Source organism: Chamaea fasciata, unplaced genomic scaffold (assembly GCF_029207755.1).
Source record: "Chamaea fasciata isolate MVZ Bird 193981 ecotype frontalis unplaced genomic scaffold, bChaFas1.0.hap1 SCAF_1, whole genome shotgun sequence".
Classification (NCBI taxonomy): Eukaryota; Metazoa; Chordata; class Aves; order Passeriformes; family Sylviidae; genus Chamaea; species Chamaea fasciata.
The window spans coordinates 37,610,495-37,632,509 of NW_027094086.1; the positions used below are offsets into that span (position 1 = coordinate 37,610,495).

Below are 22,015 nucleotides of genomic sequence, written 5' to 3' on the forward strand. Positions count from 1 at the left end.
AGGAGATGGTAAGTAGTGAAACAGGATGAGCAGGGCACATTACCTTGCATATTACCTTGCCAGATGTAAATTTAATTGGGAAAGCAGTGTTGGCACAGCTAGTGTCCTTTTCTGACGGAAGTACTTCATGAGTTGAGCAAAGCACCATGCGTAGAGGGTCATTGTCACAGCAGTCTGAACCATGGAAGGAACAACTAAACAAGGCGGCTGTTGATCTCAGAAGAAATTCCCCCTTGGAGCAGAGCTTGACTTTCCTGAAGACTAAAGAACAGGCACAGAGATCAGGTCAGTTCTATTTTCCTGACTGAAGAAACTGGAAGATGCTTTGTGAGGACTACCTCCTGGAGAAAGATTTCACTGTGGGAACTGGGACAGAGCATTTGTAGTTACAGTAGGAGACAGCTCACAAATGCCAGCTTCGCAGAGAGTCTGCACTTCCCTTTCCTTCATCTGTGTTTGTTTGAAGTACCTCATTCTCACAAGATCAAACAAAAGTCACATTTTTGTAAAGTGCTCCTTCCTAAACTGCAATTATCTCAGACTTTCCAGAGTTGATTCAGATGGTGAAAGAGGATGCTTTTACAAAACTCCTTCTGTGATTTACCAGCCCTTGAGTTCTAACAACTTTTTCAATTCCAAGCTGGTAGTGGGTTTGTTTTCAGTTTGCTTTAAGTAAGCAACAACAACAACAACAACAACAAAAATCTTCCATAACAGGATTCTGCCTCTAAAAGCACGTTCAAGGAGCTTTTATCATTTTGGCAGTCTAAGCTGTTGCCTTACATCTCACCTGCCAGAAGCTGAGTGTTGATTTCCAAGCTCAGTTGTTGGTTTTTTTTTTTTTTTTTTGAGGAAAATGAAGCAGAGAAGGGCCTGTTAATCAAATAAATAAGTCTGTATCAGTACTGCTGTAGAGTGGAAAACAACGAGGGCAGTTGTGTTCCAGGTTGTAGTAAGAAAGTATTCTCTGTAGGCAGGATAAGAATAAAAATGCCATTACCTGCTGTTTAGTACCTCATTTAATTTAATTCTGGATTCATGCTTACATTCTCCCTGTAATATTTCCTAGGGTGTTTTTCATGGAGAAATTAACTCTGTAATGTCTTAGATGTTAAAGTGATTGTATTCTCCAGGCTCCATTTTACTTTCTGTGTATTTTCAGTTTCAAGTTAGGGAGGATCTACATAGTGAAGCATCACAGGGTCAGTACAAAGACTGACAAAGTCTGAGGCTAGGGGAGTCAACCATCAAGTACATTTGATGTACTTGTGCTTAGCTGTATCCAACTAAGACAGCTTGTGAATATGTCAAAGAAAAAGCATTTTTTTCTAGTAGTTGTAACTATTTAAAATACCAGACTCCTAAAAACAGCACTGGTGAACAGTAAGGTAAAGTGTTTTAAATGCAGCACTTGATGCTAATACCAGGGATGGAGATGGAAACTGCTCATATTCTTCCCTATACCAGATTAGGTTTAGAAAAATCTAAAAAGGGTCTATGAGCAATAAACATATTTGTTTTGGCTCAATTGAAATATTTTTATATTTATTTTTTACTGTATTTGACTTTCTGACTATCTACACCTACAGATCTTTTGAAGCGGTATTTTGTTTTGATCACAGAAATTGTATTTTTGTATATAAAATGTCAACACACATCCTCTAAAGCTAAGAATCTGTTCAGTATTCTTCTGGTTTAGAAGATAACAACAGTTTCAGGCAGTAAATAAATCACTAGGAGAATTTCAAAACAATTTATAGTCAAGCAAGTTATTCCTGAAATGCACTTCATTGAAGAAGACCAGAATTACTACTCTAAACACACAACAGTAAGGCTGATTCATAGGATGTAACCTGCAATTGCCAAGATGATTATAGATCCTAAAAGAAGTTGTGAAAAGGCAAAGGATAAGTTTGCCAAACTATGTGCGTAAGAGTTCTCATTTTTCTCTATATCTCAAATGTTTTGACAGTGCTGATAACGATTTAAAAATGTTATTAATGTATATTGACCTTACTATATGGTACCAGAACACTCCAATTTTCAAAGCTGCAGAATTGTCTGAACAAGGCTGGTTTTGATCATTAGTCCCATGGTTAAGAATAAGTCTCAGCTTCTTCATTTATATTTTTCTGTCTTTCAGATAGAGGAATTTCGAAGACTGAGGACTCATGTTAAAGGTGCTGAACTTTTAGAGGGCTCTGATGGAATCCTAGGAGATAACTTCAGACCAACTCAGCCACTTAGTGACAGAGTCATCAGGGCTGCATTTCAGTAACAGAGGAGGAAGAGCAATGCTGAATCTTCAGTCAGGTAAGTAAAAGCTTAGCGGAAAAATGAAAACTTTGAAATAATTTAGCTAAAGTAGAAAATGCACCTTATTTTAGCTAATGTTATGATCCATTGTCACAGTTGTAAATTTTGACACTGTAATTTCTAATTCATCCTGTATATAATAGTTTAGTTATGTCATGGTTTAACTCCAGTTGGCAACCAAGCCCCACAGGCTGCTCACGTGGTGTGATGGGGTGAGAATCAGAAGTGTAGAAGTGAGAGAATTTGTGACTTGAGGCAAAGACAGTTTGACAGGTAAAGCAAAAGCCATGCATGCAAGCAAAGCAATAAAAACCAGGAAAGTCATTCACCACCATCCAGACAGTGAATCATGACACCCACTTACATTACAATTACTTCTTGTAGCATTAAATTTCTCCTACTACAGTGAGGAATAGCACAGTATGCCTTGGTTTTGTGGTATATTTCCCCAGTAACTGAGTTTTACTGGTTAATTTCTTACCATGTTTCTAGAAGACCAGCCATTGGTGGATATTTTCACCCTGTTAAAAAAGCAGGGTAGTAGTTCTGGATGGAGGCCTTTAATTACAAAATGAGGCTTTTTTTTTTTTTTTTTTTTTTTTTTTTTTTTTTTTTTTTTTTTACTATGCTGTTCTTTCCCAACAAGACTGAATTTTGGGCTGAATTTCATTTTCACTGAATCCAGTGAAAGTATAAGAAGAAACAAATTCTGTCAAGGCTATTTTTTCATATTTCATTCATCAAAGTAGTTGCTGCTTCTTTTCCACCTTCATTGTCTCAGAGAGCAAGAATTTGAGGATGACATTCGGGAAATACACATATGAACCTGCATTAATCCTGCCTCAGTTATTAAAATTTCTCATGTCATGTTCCCCCAGCCTCTATCAGTCACAAAATAAATCCACTCAGTGCTCAACAGTTACTCCTAATCCTTGTTATGCTTAGCTAATGGATATTTTGCTATAATGAAAAACCTGGCAACAAGATCCAAAGAGAGTTGAAGTCCAGGGAAGTGGCTGAGTCACCATCCCTGAAGGCATTTAAGATGAATAGATGTGATTTTAGGGACATGGTTTAGTGGTGGACCTGGCAATGCTGGATTAATAGTTGGACATGATGATCTTGGAGGACTTTTCTAACTTAAAAAATTCTATTATTCTAAGAAAAATTGTTGCCTTGAAAGTAATGAGTCGAGGCACCAACTTTATGGTGGATTTTAAAATGAAGTGATCCTGCTTTAATGCAAATAGGAGAAGAAATCTGGGAAATCTTCAAGAAAACAGTTTGTTTGATTACTTTCTTCAATATTTACTACTGCTTTTTAACATAGTAAAATTTTTCCTCTAGTTTCCCACAAAAAAACTTTATTTAAATAATAGAAACATAGAGTATTCCCCATTAGCCTATTTACTGTTGAAATACATCATATAAAAGCCTCAGATTTTCTATCTTCACATTTCTTCAAAGCTACAAAATAACAGATTCATCTAGAGTTTCATCTGGAAAAATTCATCTTCATGCTGCTAAAAGGCTTTTGATAAACTGTTTTGGGTAAGGATATTTATTTGTACTTTAAATTCTTGCCCTCTCTAGTTCATGTCAGGCTCTGTTGTGGAGTTAAGCCCATTCAGAGCATGCTCTGGGTGCAGTCCCCAATTTCATGTGAAGTAACAAATGACCAGGCAGCAGATAACCCATTAAAAAGATTGATAATTCAGTGCTTCCAAAAAATAGATCCATTAAAACTAAGTGAGAAGATTATCCTCCCTCCTGCATGTAATAGAAAGTATTAAATTGGCTAGGACAGTGACAAACAATTTCATAGTCTTTCCATATAGCATAAGCATTCGATATAGTGTATGCATCTAAACATCTTCTAAGTAAGGGTTTGTATTTTATAACTTGATTTAATATCTGCATCCCAAAAGTTAAACAAAAAACCCAAAACATTGATCCCTTTTTTTCATATTATTTTCTTATTCGCGTATTTAATTTTGGGCATATCCCTAAGACCAGTTCTCAATTACATGGTTCTCTGCAGTAACCGAATGTTGTCACTTTAATCTTGAAATGGATGTTTCAAATCCATCCTAGCTTCTGCATAAAAATTACTTGGGAAAATCGTAGCAATATTAAAGTACAATTTTTCTCAGAGAGTGAATAATGCCCTGAGGCCAGTGCAGGTAATTCAAGTCTGTAACAGTGAAATTACTTGACACACTGAGTTTGAATTTTAAGCATGAAAGAGTTTCTTTTGCAATGATGGAATTGAAATGTAAAAATTTCCCTTTTGCTTTCATGTTTGAAATTTTATTACATTTGTCAGTAGTTACAAAGATTCGTTCTATATAATAAGATTTATCTCAGCTTTGCTTCACAAAATAATCTGTAGTTTTAATTCTCAAATGATGGAATTTTTAATGCAAAGTGGTAGTCCTCATTGTAGGGCCATACTAATTATGGACACTCAAGCACTGAGGAAGAGCTGTGACTCCTAGCTCAGTGTAGCTCACAGGAGAAATAACACTTGTTTCTCTACACCTGATTGAATTATTTATCAGAAATTCATTTGGTCAGGCCTTTACAGTTTTGTGTGCATCAGTCCAAGTAACACTGAGATAATCAAAGTTTCATTATAAATGTTTGCTGTTGAGTTCAGGGAGCTGAAAAAAAAATGAAGTGTAAAAAAAAAATCACATGGCTTTGTTCACATTTCTTCTATGCAAAGGGGTAAAAAGGAAATAATCTTACTCTACTTTGTAGTGATTTCCTCACACCTCTCCAGGAGGAAGGTGTTGAGGAACAGTAGCTCCTCACACAGACTCAGAAGTCCTCAAAATGATTCCTTCCTTCACAGGAATGAGGGAAGTCCCTAAAGCTGGGACTGCTGGAATCAGCTGAATATTGCTATGAAGACTTAGCAGTAGATGGGGAAGTAAGAGTTTTCAGGGCAGCATCATCCTAGTGATTCAAGGGGAGCATTTCTTCTTTCCAAAGAGCAGATTACCTTTTATTTTAAAGCTCTGGTATGTCTTTAACATTACAGCTACAAACACATTGGTTGACTTATTTTCTTACACAATGCCCCCCTGCCAAGGGTGCTGGAACTCCTGTCAGTAAAGTTTTCATTATTTTTTTTTTTTATTCCAAGCCAGTGTGGCACAGCTACTGGAAGAACCTTGAGGAATGTTAGTTTGCCATGACCTTGTTACTCTGTCAGGGAAAGGAGACAAATGTTTCTGTAAGTGTATCCACAGGAGTAGAAAGAGGTTGTTTGAAAGGTCTAATTGATTTCGACTGAATCAGAATGCAGGCTTTACGCTCACCATGCTCCCAAAGCTTCAGAACATCTGCTCCTCAGCCTTGATTTAAACCTTGACAAAACTGAACCCTTTGTGGCTTATGATCAAATGGCATATGTTGATCTTTGGTGTAATTTGTTCTAATTTGTCGAGTAAGAAGCAGGGATGACACAAACATGGAATATCATGTTGTGTAATACCAGGGAAAGAGCTAATTTTTAAAAAATGTTCCTCCATCATGGGAAAGCCCAGATCTCAAAATACTCCTCTCCAGTTCTAAGACAAAGTTTGGCCAGGCTCTAAAGGAGAGCTTCAGGTTTACAAAACAGACAAAACTTTGTAGCTTTGTTCTCTTTAACCCAGTGAGTTTTAGAATAAGTTTGCTGCTATCTATTTGGCCTCTGCTGGCTCTGCTTCTTTTCTGCTGAAAACATCTCTCTCATATAGCTTGGGGTTAATGAATTTTTGGATTCTGTTTTAGTAGGGTTTTTCACATGCATCAAAATTACATCCCATTGAATGACCTTTTCATCCTTCTTTTCCTGCTGAAGTTTTCAAATACATTGCTTTTGAAAAAGCCATTAAAATTTTTTCTAACCTCTTTAAATCATATCCAAAAGTGAAAGAACCAGTCAGCTCTTAAGGAGTTTGGAGGTGAAGCTCAGTACAGATTTGCTTTCGGACATGGAAGGTTAAAAAATTGAGTTCAGATTTAGAGAGTGAAGAACAATGGAATAACATTGAGAAGTTGTAATTGAAAGGTGCCTCTGGAGATCTATTAGTTTGATCCTCTGCTCAAAGAAGAGTTAACTACAGTGGGTTGCTCAGAGCCATGTCCAGCTGGGTTTTGAATATCATAAGGATGAAGACTCCTTAACCTCTCTGAGTTAATTGTACCTGTGTACTCCTCCAGGGAAAAAGGTTTTTCTTAATTTTAAATGAAATTTCCTGTTTTTCAGTTCGTTCTCATTGCCTCTTCTCCTTTCACTGGATGCAGCTGAAGGTGCAATCTGGTGCCAGTCTGGTGTCTTCTCTACTTGTTCTCATAAAGTATTTATACACATTGATAAAATCTCTGTTGAAACATCTTTTCTGGAGGCTGTGCAGTTTCAGCTCTCTCAGCCATCCTTTTATGAGAGGTGCTCCAGTCCTTTACCATGCTAGTAGCCTCTTGCTGGTCTCCAGTATGTCTGTGTTTCTTCTGAGATGGGTAACCCAGGACTGGACCCAGTGCTCCAGGTGTTCTATCAGTGCTGAGTGGAAGCATTTGCCTCCACTTGCTGGCAGTGCTTTTCCTGGTGCAGCCCTGAGAGCTGAAGAACTTCATTTTTGCTTTGGGTGCATTACTGACTCAGCTTGAACCTGATGTTTGTCAGGATTCCCAAGTCCTTTTCTGAAAGAAAAGAGAAAGGGTAGATAACATTGTTACTTCCTCCGTGTTAATGCTGGTTTCTTTTTTACTTCCTGCTTGACTCAGAACCCTTGCTATGGGCATTGAGCTATTTCTTGATAATTTCAGATGATCTTGGAATAAGATTCATAGTTACTATTGTTTTACAGCAAAGCCTAGTAGTGAGTAAAACAAATGCTACCACTCTTACAAACCAAACAACAAAAATCTCAAATCTTCCATTTCATTAAAGGCTATTTATTAAACAGTTGTAGACCTGACACACCATTTCTAAATATGTAAATTGTGACTATTCCAGAAGACTTGCTGGAATTTTGGGGCTTGCCACCTTTTCTAAGGGATGAGTACTTTTCCAGTACTGCATTCTTCACTGGAGACACCATTATTTGTGGTTTCCAATGGAAGAAGAGGGGCTCCTCTTGAATTCTTGTTGCTTCATGTGTAGCTGATTTGATAGACATGCCTTTTCCCTCTTTTATGTCAGTGGAACAGCTTTATCTGTGAATGAGTAAGAATTCTGATTTCAAACACTTGAATATCAACTTGAATTTGTAATGATAGTGAACTCAGTATGGCATGCCAATGTGTCTTCATCTCTTTATACACCAGGGTGTGTACACGTGATTCGATGCATAGAGTAGGTAAATGGAATTCCTCCTATTTATGAGGATGAGGTCAATTAGGTGCCTGTTATAGAAGTAATTTAAATCCATGAGACCCTTTTAATAGAAGACAGGAAGAGCTTGTTCTAAAAAACAATTTGCTAAAAGAATGTTTTCTTTTTAAAGTGAAAAACTTTAATTTGCTTTCCTCTGAGTATAATTAATAAACGAAAGAATTTGATCTCCAGTATGTTGTCTCAAAACTCACCATCTCAGGCACAATTTATTTTGTATTCATTAATAATTATCCTCCAAATGTGATGATGTCTTATACCATCTACTCCATCTAAATAGATACATTACTCAAGTTCTCCTGAATATTTTTTCATTTGTGACTGATTTAGAAATTCCTGAGAAAGCATCAACTTGTATATACACAAGTGCATATACACACTCGTACATACACATACATCTGTGGTCGACCTTCAACTGCAAGTAGCTGCAAGTTTGTCCAATGTCCAGTAAATTATGATAGCAGAAATAATTCAGATTAAAAACATGCTTAATATAATTACTACTTGTAGTAGTTTGAAGGCAAAACAAATGAGAGGCTCCAAGTCAGAGATATAATTTAATAGAAAAAAAAAAAAAAAGAAAGAAAGTAAACTAGAATAGATGCAATAATACAAAAGACCACTGACAGAGTCAGAATACAACCTGAGCGTAGTGATGGAAGCAGTCCAGATGAGGTGGTCTTCCTGAAGCAGTGATCCTGTAGAAAGGTCTGGTAGCTCGGGTCCTCTGGGAATCTAGTGGGTAAGCGCCCCTCTGGTGTTCAGAGTCTCAGCTTATATCCAGGCTGGAATGCTTGGTTCCTCCCTCTGGGCAGAGTATCTCACAATGGGATGGTGAGTCATGTGATAAGGCCCGATGGGCCCATTAATGGGAGGTAGTCCAGGAGGGGGTTATCTGTGAGCTGTGTAGCAAAGGTGCTGATGGGCCCATTAACAGAAGATAAGCCAGAGTGGAGGAGGCAGGGAGCACTGCCTCACCTGGTTTCAACAGTTCATGAAGATGGTGATAGAATATACTTCAACCCAGGACACTACTTTTCTAGTTATAAATTAAAGATTAGACAAAAAATTTAAATGACATCATTAAAATAGCAAGGTTTTGTGAGGCCTGGGGAACAGGAAGGTGTAATTCAGGGTGGGAGGAGCAGAGACTGCATTTCTGATGCTGCAGAGACTCTCTGCATGATACTGAGAAGTCTGAGCGGGCAAGAAGAAACTGACACAACATTAGTTTCACAGCAATGTATCTGGTGCATTTTGTGAATGGATAGTGCAAATTCCTTGCTTTTGAAGCTGCTAAGCAGCTTTTGTGGCAGCAAAACTATGTTACCCTTTCTCCAGGATATTGAACAGAGGATCTGGGGTTGCCAGTGGGAATGAACTAGTACTAAACAGGTGGTGATGCACTCTCCTCTTTATGGAATTGTGAATTGTATGATAGCAGATTGTAGAATATGAAAGAACATTCAAATCCAGAGTGAGCCGTGGAGGTGCACCTTGCCTTCGAGAAATGGGAAGGGTGATGCAATGCTGTGGACTGTATTTCTATGTTTAAACAGATCTCAGTGAAATTTATATTTTAATGGACATTTACATTAGCAATCCATTTGTCTTCACTCTTAGTTTACTTGTAGCATTTTCAGTTTGTGAAGTTCACGAACAAGTTGCTCTGCAGAAGTTCTAACACTTGAGGATTTTATCCTTTCCTGTTGTGTAAGTTCAGAGCTGGAATGAGCTGTCAGCAGGCATGCATCATTAGGCTACCAAAACTGTTCTTATCATTTTCCTGTTTGAAAAACCCCAAATCAACCCGACACAAAGATTATCAACACTAGTTCTTTAGAAATGCAAACACTGGTTTCCTAGATTTGTTGAAATATAAGTATTCATGCTGCTTCTAAGTGAGTGATATTTTTATTGGTCATTGTTTGTCTCCGTGAATTTGGTGTTTGTGCTTAAAATGTGATTGGTTTAATTGTTAAGTTTCAGTCTTTTAAAGAAACTGAACTTCATGTTATCATCAAAAATGACTATTGTTCTTCTGTATTTAGGGTCTTACGTCCAGTGCCCAACCCTCTGGTGCCACTTCATAGCTCTTGAGTATGTGCTTACATTTGGGTGCATGACCGTAGGACAGAGGGCCACACACCATAATCAGAGGCCTACTGGAAACAAAACAAAACTTTTGGAGCCTTCAGGCAACCAAAAGCTCCAGGAATGGCTGAAAAAAGGTGCCTTTTAAAGTTGTTTTCCACTACTTCATTGTAATAGCTGGGAATAGGGTGTGCACTGAGATTGCAAGTGAATCCTGTAGTATCAGCATAAATTTTTTTCCCACTGCTGATGATTCAAATTACTGACTAGGAAAACACTTTTGCTGCTTATGTGACATATCTCTGATGTGGGGGGCCAGAATGTAGGGACCTGGTAGTCAGAGGCAGCCAAGAGTCACAGACTGGTCCTTGATATGGTACGTATTTATGTGTCCAGGCCAGTCTATCAGTGTAGCAGGTGATCAAGCCTAAACGAAAAAGAAAACTCTTTTGAGTTTTCAGAGTTAGTATCATATTGGAATTGTCCATGTTCAATTCCTTACTGAGCTCTTGTTAGAAATACGCGAGTTGTGGAGAAATGGCAAATGGTCAAAATCCCTTAGCATGTAAAGGACAAGGAAAGATTACTGTGTTTCCTTTTCAAAGCTAAAAAAGTCATAAGGTAGTCTAGAAATCGGATCACTGCTTATGCTTCAAATAAGATACTTCATGCTGACAAGTGCTCCTAAATTTTGTGACCTGTGAGTTTCTACCGACATCACACAGTCTTTCCTATTCATAATTCACTGTTATCATCAGCTTTTCATAAAAAGAGTTTTGAGAGTATAATTCTCAGCAGCTGACCATAAATCATGTATGGTTTGTAGACTGCTGCTTGGGAGCTGATAATGTAGCCAGGAGCCCAGAGTGCCTGTCATACAAAACATTATTAGTGTGTTTATTAGTAATCACAACACCCGAGTTATAGTCTGAACACTCACTGAAACTCTGCCATGGTATTTTCACATATGGGGAAAATGCTGCAAATTAGTGGTGAGTCAGAATAGTGGGAAGCTTAAATCACTGGCAAAGCTACACCCATTTCTAGAAAAAGCGAGTAGTGCATATAACATATAATATAATAGGCTCTCAAAGATACTAGAATGACATATAGGTACATATGTCTGTACAATATAGAGAAGAGAGCCTGCAATATGCTTTCCTCCTTCACTAATGTTATTCAAGTTAGGCACTGGAGGTGCACTCTGTTTTACCTGGATGAAATCACACAGATTTAAGCAGAACATTATTACTCCATTGAAACTGAAGATCCAGGTAGGCCCAGATCCTTACTATTATTGGAATTTTTAATCCTGATTATTTCATATGGATAAAGAGAATGTAATGAAAAATACACAAACTCTTGCTAAGCAGACATGTTTTGTAAAGAAATAGCAAATGAAAACTACCAAGTTATTTGGATTACTGAAAATATTTTTGCAACTGATACTTGCCACTCAAGAAACAGAATGTCAGCACTAACTATTGTTAGCAATGTTCTATGGATAACACCAGAGTTTATGACAGAGCAGTGCTACCCAACAAAACCTTTTTTAAAAACATTTATGTGTCCCCACAGCTCAAGACAAACAAAGGTATATTTTAGTTAGCTAGATGTAGCTAAATGCCCACAGAACTTGATGTTGATTCAGTAAATTGTAACCTTTTCATGGAAGGAATGCAAAGTGTTTCAAGAAAGGTAAGGTTTGATAAGGTACTCTGTTCTCTTTTCTGAGACACTCTGAATCCACACCTGGCTGTACTTTCAGGTGCTGTTTTTAGGAAGGTGTAGGAGAAAGATAATGTTTTGTTAGTATTATACTGGTTTTACCACCCATGTCTTTTGCTTTTTTAAAAAACTCTTTTAAACTTTTTGATTTTTCACAAGTGTTAAGGAGGAGAAGGCAAGATCCTTCTATAAAGAGAAAGATAGGACATTATGTGAGACATTGGGGGTAAGGATTATGGTAAGAAAAAAGAGGTGGAAAAGCTCTCCAGAAAGGAGATTGACTACTTTAAAGCAGCAGAATAAAGGTTTTGATCTTGTGTATTGAACTTGACCTAAAGCTGCTGCAGTGGGACATCTTACTTCCTCCCTATCAGATGGAAAGACATATTATCGTGGCCATCCTATTTATTTTCTCCATAGTCTCTTTATTTGCACTTTCTCAACACTTTTGGAAGACTTTGAAAAACAATCCTCTTCACTGAAGTTTTCTCTTATCTTCTCTTTTAAATATGTTCTCTCTATTGCTATAGGGACATTGGGACCTTAGGTTCTAAAAAATATAGCGGCTTTGCTCCTTGTCTTTGCTTCTGCTTCTGCTCCTGGTTTCTGAGATAAAATTTATATTGTTCCATTTGTCCCAGTTTTGTACAAGAAAATTTGGTCTGTGGAGAATATAGGTGAATAAAATTTTTATATGAAAGAATTAGATATAAATATTCTTGGAAAAATAATGATGTTTTTACATTCTGAGGTTGATTAACCTTGTTAATAATTTTTTTTTCGAACTGTGGGTATTGTGAAGAACTCTCAGATTTTGCAGGTATTTACACTTTATGGCACCGATCCTGGAAAGTTTTCTTTGGAAATAGTTATTTTATCTGTAAAGGATTTCACCTGAAATTAGGAAAGTTATTGTTAAACAAGAATAAACAAGAGTAAACGTGGATAACAACACTACCAATATATACAATCAGTCTTTTGTCAGACAATGCATTAAGTATTTCTGTAACAAACACAGCTGAACTCTTCAGACTGGCTCATAATTAGGCTCCTTTCAAAAAGTAATCCATTAATACAGTAGGTACCAAATCCCAGTTCAACTTAATTTCACTGACTTTGACTTTTGGACTAAAAGCATTAAGCTTGAACTAGCTAAAAATGTACAAAATGTGCATTCAATTAAAGAGTAATTAGATACTCAATCACCCTTACATCACACTAGGGATTATCCAAGAAAGAAGAGAGGTACTACTCACTGCAGTGTGTAAAACAATTTTCTTAATTAGTTTAGCTCTAATTGAGATTGAGGAAGTGTCACTGTGTCACAGCATTAGTTTACCTAAATAGAACCTTAAAAACACAAAGGTTTTGGCTTCTTTTGCACTTTCTCACTCGGATTGCTCAGTCTTATTCACTGATCCAGTACCTTCTGGCCATGAAAATGGAAATTTTCTGTTCACTTCAGGGAGTGGGGCGATAGGTCCCTCCATCCTTGTGTCAGTAGCCCATTGAAAAACATGCCAAGAGTTTTTCCAGAGATGGAGAATAACTTGTTATTATTACTTGGTTGTTGTTTTGGGGTTTTTTTGTTACACCTTTATACCAAGCCCCAGGAAGAGCTGGGAATCGTCTGTGCTGTTACATGGAGTGTAAGACCTGCTGTTTCTAGCCTGCCTTTGGAGGCAGCTGGTAGAAAGTTCTTCAAGTGGACCAACAAATGGTGCTGCTGCCAGACAAGGTGGCTTTTGGGGGTTATTGAGTTAAAACCAGAGTGTATGTGGAAATCACAGCTTGTGGGATTGTCTTGTGGGTAGGCACTGACTTCTTAGCAGCACTTCTGATAACTGACAAACTCTGCACTCCCTTCCCCTGTCAGGACCAGAGCAGGAATTCTCTGGAATGTGTTGACTCTTCTGGCAAGCACTTGTAGCCCCAGGTGACCATTTGCACACAAGCACTTTCAGATTGTTTGTGTGTGCACACTGAGCTATTGTTAGCACTATAATAACCTCAGGGGGAAAAAAAGAAATTATTAGCATGACAGAATGAAGCCGTCAGACACTGTCATACTCACTGCTTCTGTACTGAGAGCGCTGGGGCAACCTGAGCACCTGGATTCTTAAAGTTATGCGAAAGCACATGAGTATGTGCTTGTATGAAATCAAGTAATGATTAATGCTGCTAATGAATAAGAATATTACTATTAGGATAAATTGGGTGATTGCTTTCTATCCCTTGAGCCTACCTGACTCCCATGAGAGCTGGTACTCAGCACTTCACTAGTAAGGCCCCTAAAATAGTAAATGGTAAAAGAAGTTCTCTGTGACCAGTATACTTTTTTTCTAGTTTACTACCATGAGCACCAGGTTAGAATCAATTACCAGGCTGATTCAGAAAGCCAATTGTAAAACTTTGTTTCAAATTAATAATTTTACCACTGCATTTAAACTTTGCATTTTTACTGCCATTTCCTCCGTTGCTAGTAAATCTTGCAGCACTGGCTTTACCCTAAAAGAGAAGAATCAGTACCATTATGTCGCTGAAGTATATACCCTGAAACTGCTCCCACCTGCTGTCATGAAATCCTAGCTTTTAGTTTCCCCTGTCTCCCTGGCTCGACATAAACAGTCTTTCAGACCCACTGCGGAGGAATTTCAGTAACATAATTGTTCCATTCTCTTTTCAGAGAGGGGGAAGACAATGCTCCCACAGTGCCCGCAGATGAGAAATGGAAACTTTTGAGACTGCTGCTTCAGTTGAACCACAAAGCCTGTATTGTTTGTTTTCATCTAATTCAGCCTTGATAGACAGCTGTGACAGTTGGTCTGTCCACATGGTCCAGTGAAATTCTGGGAATGGGCTGTACATTAAAAGAAGAAAGCGTATTAAATCTTCCAATTCACACTGTTAACTATTTTTAAATTGTTGATATCATTGCTTTTGTAGCTATTTTGCCATAGCATTCAGTAGTCGTCTGTGATCCAAATAGTACTGATTTTAAGCTTGGTATGAATGCTAATATGTAGAAACACTCATTATTGTTTTGAATGTTAGATTTACTTTTGTTCCATATCATCTCTTGTGCTGCCAGTAGCCATATTTTCTGTAGAGGGGAGATGCATTCTGCGAAGGTAATAAAAACATTGTTTGTTCGCAAAGAGTATTGTATAAATTCAGAATTAATTTTTTTGGCAGAAAGGAGCACTTCTCTGCTAAACATATGCACTTGACATGGTTTATCTGAATAAAGCTGAATGACATTTGCATTACTAGGAACCTTACTGAAAAAAAGGACAGTCTGGAACTAAGTAAAATGAACCAATATAACAATAAACAGAATTGTCTGTATTATTTTCTACTTGGTGACCCATGGAACTTTGCGATAAAGTGTTCAGTTGAGGCAGAAAATGTTCAGTCTTTGTTCTCCTGTGAATTATGACAGTTCTATTTGTTCTGTACATTGCTGAGGATGGTGGCCTGGGGACTTATTCTACATGTCCTGAGCTCGCTGCACAGCATGGGGATTGCCATACTGGGCCACACATGACTTACCTGACAGAGAAGATAAGGCAAGGGTAGTCTGAACCAGCTAGTCAACCTCATAGCTTCTACTTCCTGAGAAACACCAAGACCTGAAGGACAGTCTTTAATGTGGGAAGCAATAGCTTTGATCACTGTAGCTATTAGTGAGGTCCCCTGTCCTAGCAGGAGGGACATGTAAGAGATTTGTGTCAGTGGAAGAACCCCAGAGGCGCAGATGGCAGCTTCCAGCCTGAGGCACAATGAAGATGTAAACTGAGAGCTCACAAAGGAGAGGCCACTCCCTCGGAGCAGATCTATCATCAATCACAAAGTCATTCCCAGGCAATAGTAAATGCAGAGTCAGAAGGCATCCTTAATCCACCTTGTCAAGGGTTATGGGGGGAGCTACCGCTGAATAACGAGTTACGAGCTCTCTGAGTAATTTGTGTGTATATTAGGGGCAGCAGAAACACCAGGAGAAACCCACACAGTGCATGTGAACTGGAGGGACCAGATATTGCTGATCATTTGATGTGTCTGCAGCTGGGTGTACTGCAGAAACACGTGGTTCTTTTGGAGATAAGCCTTGGTAGAGCGTACATTGCAATAAATGCACAGAAAATGCAAAGCAAGCAGCCCACCATGAGGTCATCTGTTCATTTGGGTTTAGCAGAGTAACAATCAGCATGTTGTTCCTTGGGCTTAGAGAAACTTATATTTCTTAGGGTTATCTCCATCTCCTGCCCACATTTAATTAAGTACAATCTCATTATCTATACAATGGGTTCAAGATTTCAGTGCTGGCCAAAGCCGCAATTTCCACCTGCAGTGTCTGTAATGTGTGTGTAGCAGCTTCACTGGCTGCTGCCCCTCTTCCTTCAGCAGTTACTCCCCAGGCAGCTGCAGCCAGAGCCCAACCCCAACACCTGATTACCAGACCCTGGCTTCCCACTGGCATCATACCACAGGGCAGGAGAAGTCTCTGCTGCAATGGCCTGGCTGGACTGTCTGTAGTTTTTGACAGGAGCCTGATAATTTGTCTTAGTTGTCAAGTTTCGTACTAAAATCTTGGGAAAATAATAAAAAAAACCCAACTCTGTGAGGTGTAAGTCAACTGTTTTCTGCCAGGTGTAGGTCTGTTCTTGTCTCCTTGCACCCAGCAATGAATGAACCCTCCAAAAGTGGAGTGTCTGGTTCCAAACTAGACAATTGTCAGGTTGCATGCACAGCTCATTCAGATCTTCTTCCTTTGCATACAACATATTATTAACTACTGAGTATTAACTGACAGGAACTGTAGTAGTAATACGGCAAATATTGACATTATGATGAAATCTGAACTAGATTTATTCTCTGAATAAATATGTTCCTTATCTTGGAGCTGGCTGATATTCTTGTGGCTGTAAAATACAAATACATTGCAAAGCAAATGATGTAATGTCTCCACCAAAAAGTCCATTATTTCCCTTTCCTGTGCTCCCTTCCTGTGTTTGCTGTTCTTTCAAGCATTGCCTTGTGCAGTAAAATTCTAGTCATATAAATACTACTACTGAGGAATTGAAGTTAGTAAATTTGCCTCAACACTTGTCAGACTTTGTTTTCCCTAGGCTTGGCTTTGAAAGAAAAATAAAACCCATTGGTAAAATTACTTATAGCAGTTTTGTGTCTTAAGAATTGGATCTGATTATAACAACAAAATCATTCACAAAACACACCCATTCTAATTACAGATTGGTCAACCCTTGTTCGTTGTGTGTTGGGAAAAGTTCAATCACTCTTTCTGGTTTTGGTAGGAATCCACAGGGAGGAATTTTCAGGAAGGGGTCTCGGTGTATTACTTCAGTTACACTGCACCCATGAGAGGTTTTATTGAGTGTGGCAAGGCTCTGCTGCTCTCCAGTTGGAGTTCCACATGCCTGCCTTGGTATTAATATTTTTAAGTAATCATAAAAACTGATAAGGGGCTTTTGAGGGTAGTATAAGGCCATAAATTAATAATTTCCTCTTCAAGCCTACAGCTACTAAAATTTTGAATAAGTTTGCTCTCTAGAAGTATTTTTAAAGGTAAATGTTAATGGGCATAATGCTTCACATAATTTTAGAGATTTACTAGAAATGTGAATTATAAGTTTCCGAGAGATGTTAAGCAGTTAACAGAATCCCGGAATCATAGAATCACTAGGTTGGAAGAGACCTTCAAGATCATTCACTTGCATACATGTTGGTCATGAAATCAATGACATAATACTTAAAAGCAACTTTTTGCTTCATCAGGCAAAAGCTGGCTCCACAGGCTTCTGATAAACTGTGGGAAGGTACTGGGAATAGGAAGAAATCTGGCTCTTGAGAGAAAAAAAGGTGAATTGGGACAGATTCCTGCTGAGAGTGATCATCCCTCTGCAGGTGATGTGTTCTTCAGTTTCTGTAGTTTTCTGGAGCTCTCAGAAAAATTTAGAGCCTTTAAACTCTTAGTTTGACTTCAAACCATGGTATGATGCTTTGGACGTTGGGCTGTGATCCTGGACTCCCACTTATCCAAATCAGAGGAGCTTCTTAGAAAGCACTGTGCCTCTCTAAAGCTCCCTTTTACCCTCGCTCCCACCTCTCCTTTGTGTAAAAATTAAGTCCTAGGTAGGTGGACCAATTATAAATTCTAGGCCTGATCCCAAAATATACCTGGGAGGTAAACAGGAATAAATCTGTGTGGGTTAAAGGAAAGGCTTGATCCCAGACATTATACTTGCAAGGGTGGGGTAGTTGCTGTGTATGGGAACAGATGTGAGGTAGGACATGAGTCTGAGAGGAAATAAGAGTGGTCTCTGCCCAGCATCCTGGTCTGCATCCTAATGGTTGACTCATTTGTGTTCCTGACTCTCAGAGGAAGACTCCTGTTGCTGAGGAGATAAAAGTGCTTAACAGCAGAGCAACATAAAGAAAAAAAAAATACTGAGAAATTTCCGCTGAATTTTGCTGAGACTGCAGAATGAAGAAGGAGAGGACATCCGTGCACATGCAGCTTCACAAGAAGTCACACCAGTCACCATTTTCCAGACCCTGCAAGGATGCAGCTGCCACAAGCACAGACTCACCTTCATTGAGTTTGACTGGTGGGCACAGCACTGGTGAAGTAATGGCCTTGGGCAAACTATTCCTTGCATGTCACATCCACTCCAGTGAGAATGAAGGGAAACCTCCTTTCCTGTAGAAATGGGGGGAGTCTAAGGGGGAATGATGGCTGTAGAGAAAAAGGGGAAGACCCTCTAGGGGCTGAGAACTGTGGAAGGAGCACAGATTTTCTCCTGCTTTTTCTTTGACAGTGGCATCATCAGCCATGGAGTTTGCTTTGAGATGTGTTCTTGCTTTATACATCAGTGCTGCCTGCTGAAATGTCAGGTAGCTGGACAACCACCCACTACACCTCCTGAGGCTGGGCCATGCAGGATGCGTTTGGAAGTGTTCATGTGCACATTTATTTATGAAACTGTAGCTACCATTGTAAGTACACCTATGTGTGTGTAGTTATCTCTTTAGAATGCTTCCCATTTAAAAAAAAAAGCTATTTTAAAAACAAAAACAATTTAAAATGAATTGTAGAACTTCTAATTAAACAATATATCTCAGTATGAAGACTATATGCCTAGCATCAGCTCACCAGCCCTGTTGCTATTTGTATGATTTGGTTTGTCCCTTTGCTTAATGAATTTGTGTTGGAGTCCTGTTGCTTTTCCTTTCCCCCCATTATTCATTTTACAGTCCCAGGTCTTCTATGTTGAATGCTGTTCGAGACTTGCTTTGAAGACATTAATCACTTTCTCATGAGCCTTTCTCTTGCAGTACTCATTTTAATGCTTCAGATGTACTGAAGAACTTATCTTTACAATCACTTTGCATATGCCTTCTCCCCTCTATCACGTAAGGATTCCTCTCTGATCACAGATTATCTGTATGATGCCAGGTATAAGAAAAAGACACAGCAATAAGCCATATCAGAGAGAGATTCTTCATATGGACTCCATATGGACTCTTCATTCTTCTCCTTGTCCAGGAGAACTTGTTATACCTTAACTTAGCCTTATTTGCAAATTAAAAACCCAGCATTGACTCAGTAGTCAGATCACCTCTTAAGTCTTCTCCCTGATTTGCTGGGATAAGTACTTCTAATGCAAGGTTTGCTTTTCAGTGCTGGGTAATTTTTTGTGACTCTTCCATCCAGTATCTTCAAATGCTTCTCACCAGTGCTCTTCCCATGCTGTTTACAGAGACAGTGGCAGCTTTTTACTTCTGCTTGGTCTTCCCCAGGGTCTGACCTCATCTTGATCCAGAGGCCCTCCCCTCCCCCACATATCAGAGAAGCAACTGAAGATGGGGTAAAAGAAGGGAAATACTAGATAAACTTGGAAAGAACTTGCCCTATAAAGTACACAATGAGCTGTTTAAGCCTTGAATAACAAAGAAAAAGAAAACATAAGGATAACAAGGCAAAAAATATATAAAGAAACTTCCTTAAGTGTCCTTTTCACTAGCAGGGATTTGGTTGGAAATACTCCTTTTCTATTTCCATCTCAACTTGCTTGTGTTGGAAGTGATCCATTGTGGGTTGTGTAATACCAGCTGACTAACTGACAGTCTACTCCCAAATCAGTGATCAGAAACCACATCCAGCCAGCCTTATTCCCTGGGACTGCTCCTCTCCTGCACCTTTCCCACCAGTGACAGGGAATTGGCTTCTTGTCCTTGGACAGCAAACCTTATCCAAAACCCTGGCTGTTCATCATATTCCCTGTGTTGGGTTTACCTTCCCATCCCCACTACATGTCCTGAGATCGAAGATGGTAAAGAAATAAAGTCAAAACACAAACTCTCTTTTTATAAAGTAAAGCGCTTGAGAAAGCCGGTGCTTTAAGCACATAAGCAACTCCAGTGCTTATTATTAAAGGTGATGTTTGTGTCTGAGATGGAGACAAAAACAACATGATCTTACAAAGACATAATCTCTTTTCCTCCCTTAGGCTTTAGTATAAAGATACACTACAAACAGTGCTTTCGGAAGTGCCTCCCATGTAAACATCTGACAGTGGTGAGCGTGAAACAGATGAAAGCTATGATAAGTCAGTGAACACATACAGCTGAATATGATACACCATGTCAGCAATATTTAAAATAGCAGGTATAAAGCAGTTCTAGAAAATGTGTATTTCATCTCGTGTTGTGAAGATACCGAGGTTTTGCTTTTTGGTGCACTATAGGTCCATAAATTTCATTATCTTGGATCATAAGTTGACAATGACTTGGTCTTTATAACTGGGTAATCATGTGTGTGGCCAAGCAAAAAGAAAAAAAAATTGCAAACCAAAGTTAGCCAAAAGATTTATTCATGGCTTAGAAATATGTAGCAGTTCATATAGATAAGGAGTTGTTTACTCAAGAGAAAAATGAAAAACAAACAACATAAAAAAACACCAGAAGAGTCTGAGAGCTGTGTGCTCTTGACAGGGAAGCCTCTAATGATTACCAAGTGCATGAGTCTCAGTGTGAAATAATAGGCTGTGATTAAGTCGATGTGCTGCAACATTTTGAATCTTCCTGATTTTACATTTTGACCACCCCAGTTCCACACAATTTAAAATGGAATCCTAGAAGCACATGAGGCCAGAGCATCTGAAAATACCTGTGGCTAAGGCTGTAATGAATAAGAAAAAGTTTTTGCAGAACCAAAGAATCTGTTTTTGACAGGACCCAAGGTAACAGGCCTTCAGATGATGATATGATGGCACAAAATTTTTACAGGTGTCCTGTAAAGATATGTTAATTGCATTATATTATCCAACCACTAGATGTCTGCATGCAATAGAGCTTCAGGCAGGGTTTGTTCCCCAGCAAGAAAGGCAAACAAAGAAAATGTGTATCTGCAGATGTCTCTCTGTATCATAATTTGGCATCTGTTTTTTTCTGACCTATGCCCCTTGTCCAAGGAGGGGTCTGTGGGCAAAGAGATACTCTGTGAGAAAAGTTGTATGTTTGAAAATGACTGGTTTCTCTTAAAACTGGAAAGTAAACAATAGATTAGGCTGCATGTCAAGATCACATCTATTCAGATAAAATTCACAAGTACCAGAAATTAAATACAGCAGAGCCACCAGTGATTTTAGGAGCACCATAAGTCCCAGTGCTGCTTTGACTCTAATTCCTCAGGAAGTCCCATTGGGTTTTTTGTTGCTTATTATTTGCAAAGTGGAGCATCATCTGTTTGATTTCAGTGGAATCAGAGCTGTTAGGAAGTGTAAGGTGAGCTGTGAGCACTGTGAGCCCACAGATATTTCCCTAAGTGCTTGCTTTGTAATAACAGTGTTAAAAGAAGGACATATCTTTCCTGAACTGTAGGACAGCCCAGACTAAGCGTGCTCTGCATAGGCAGTTGTTTACAGACTTGTTTGGCATGAACACTTTTCTCACAGGGTTTCCCCAAGGCACAGTGATCAGCAGCCCTTCCTAGGTGCTCACAAAACTGAAATGCAAAAATGGGATGGGAAAAAAACCCAAAAACCTGTGCTTTCAGGGCCTTTGCTACTGCCAGAAAAGCATATACTGCTTGAGTTTAGATACCCAGGTTCAGAGATCCCTCTTATCTGAATTCATGGGAATAAGTGAAAGCTGTGAAGTTTTGTAAAAATTACTGGTTTACACGAGGCAGTACCTGCAGTGTCTCAAGTGAGCACCACTACAGGGGCTGGTTAACTGTGTCCTATAATCCTTGAATTGGAACCCTTCCTCCTCTCTCCGAAGGCCTCTTCACACTTTTAGCATGTTGCTTTTATTTGTTTCTCCAAAATACAACTTCCTCTTGCTTCTCCTGGTCCGCCACCTTTCCTTGCTGTTACGAATTCTTTCCCAAATGCATTTAGTAGTTGGTGGCTGCAGAGCACAGACATTTTTTGCATGCTACGTGATAGTTCAGCATTCACCCTT

The 22,015-nt window shown here is 38.8% G+C and overlaps 1 protein-coding gene across 1 annotated transcript in view; it reads left to right on the forward strand.

Moving 5' to 3' along the window:
* Positions 1-16,678, forward strand: part of CA8 (carbonic anhydrase 8) — a 50,237-nt gene extending 33,559 nt beyond the window's left edge. The window contains exons 8-9 of the mRNA XM_066180777.1: positions 2,144-2,313; positions 14,214-16,678. Coding sequence (XP_066036874.1) covers positions 2,144-2,278 — 135 coding nt within the window. The 3' untranslated portion in view covers positions 2,279-2,313; positions 14,214-16,678. The remainder of the gene's footprint in view (positions 1-2,143; positions 2,314-14,213) is intronic.
* Positions 16,679-22,015: the final 5,337 nt, after the last annotated feature.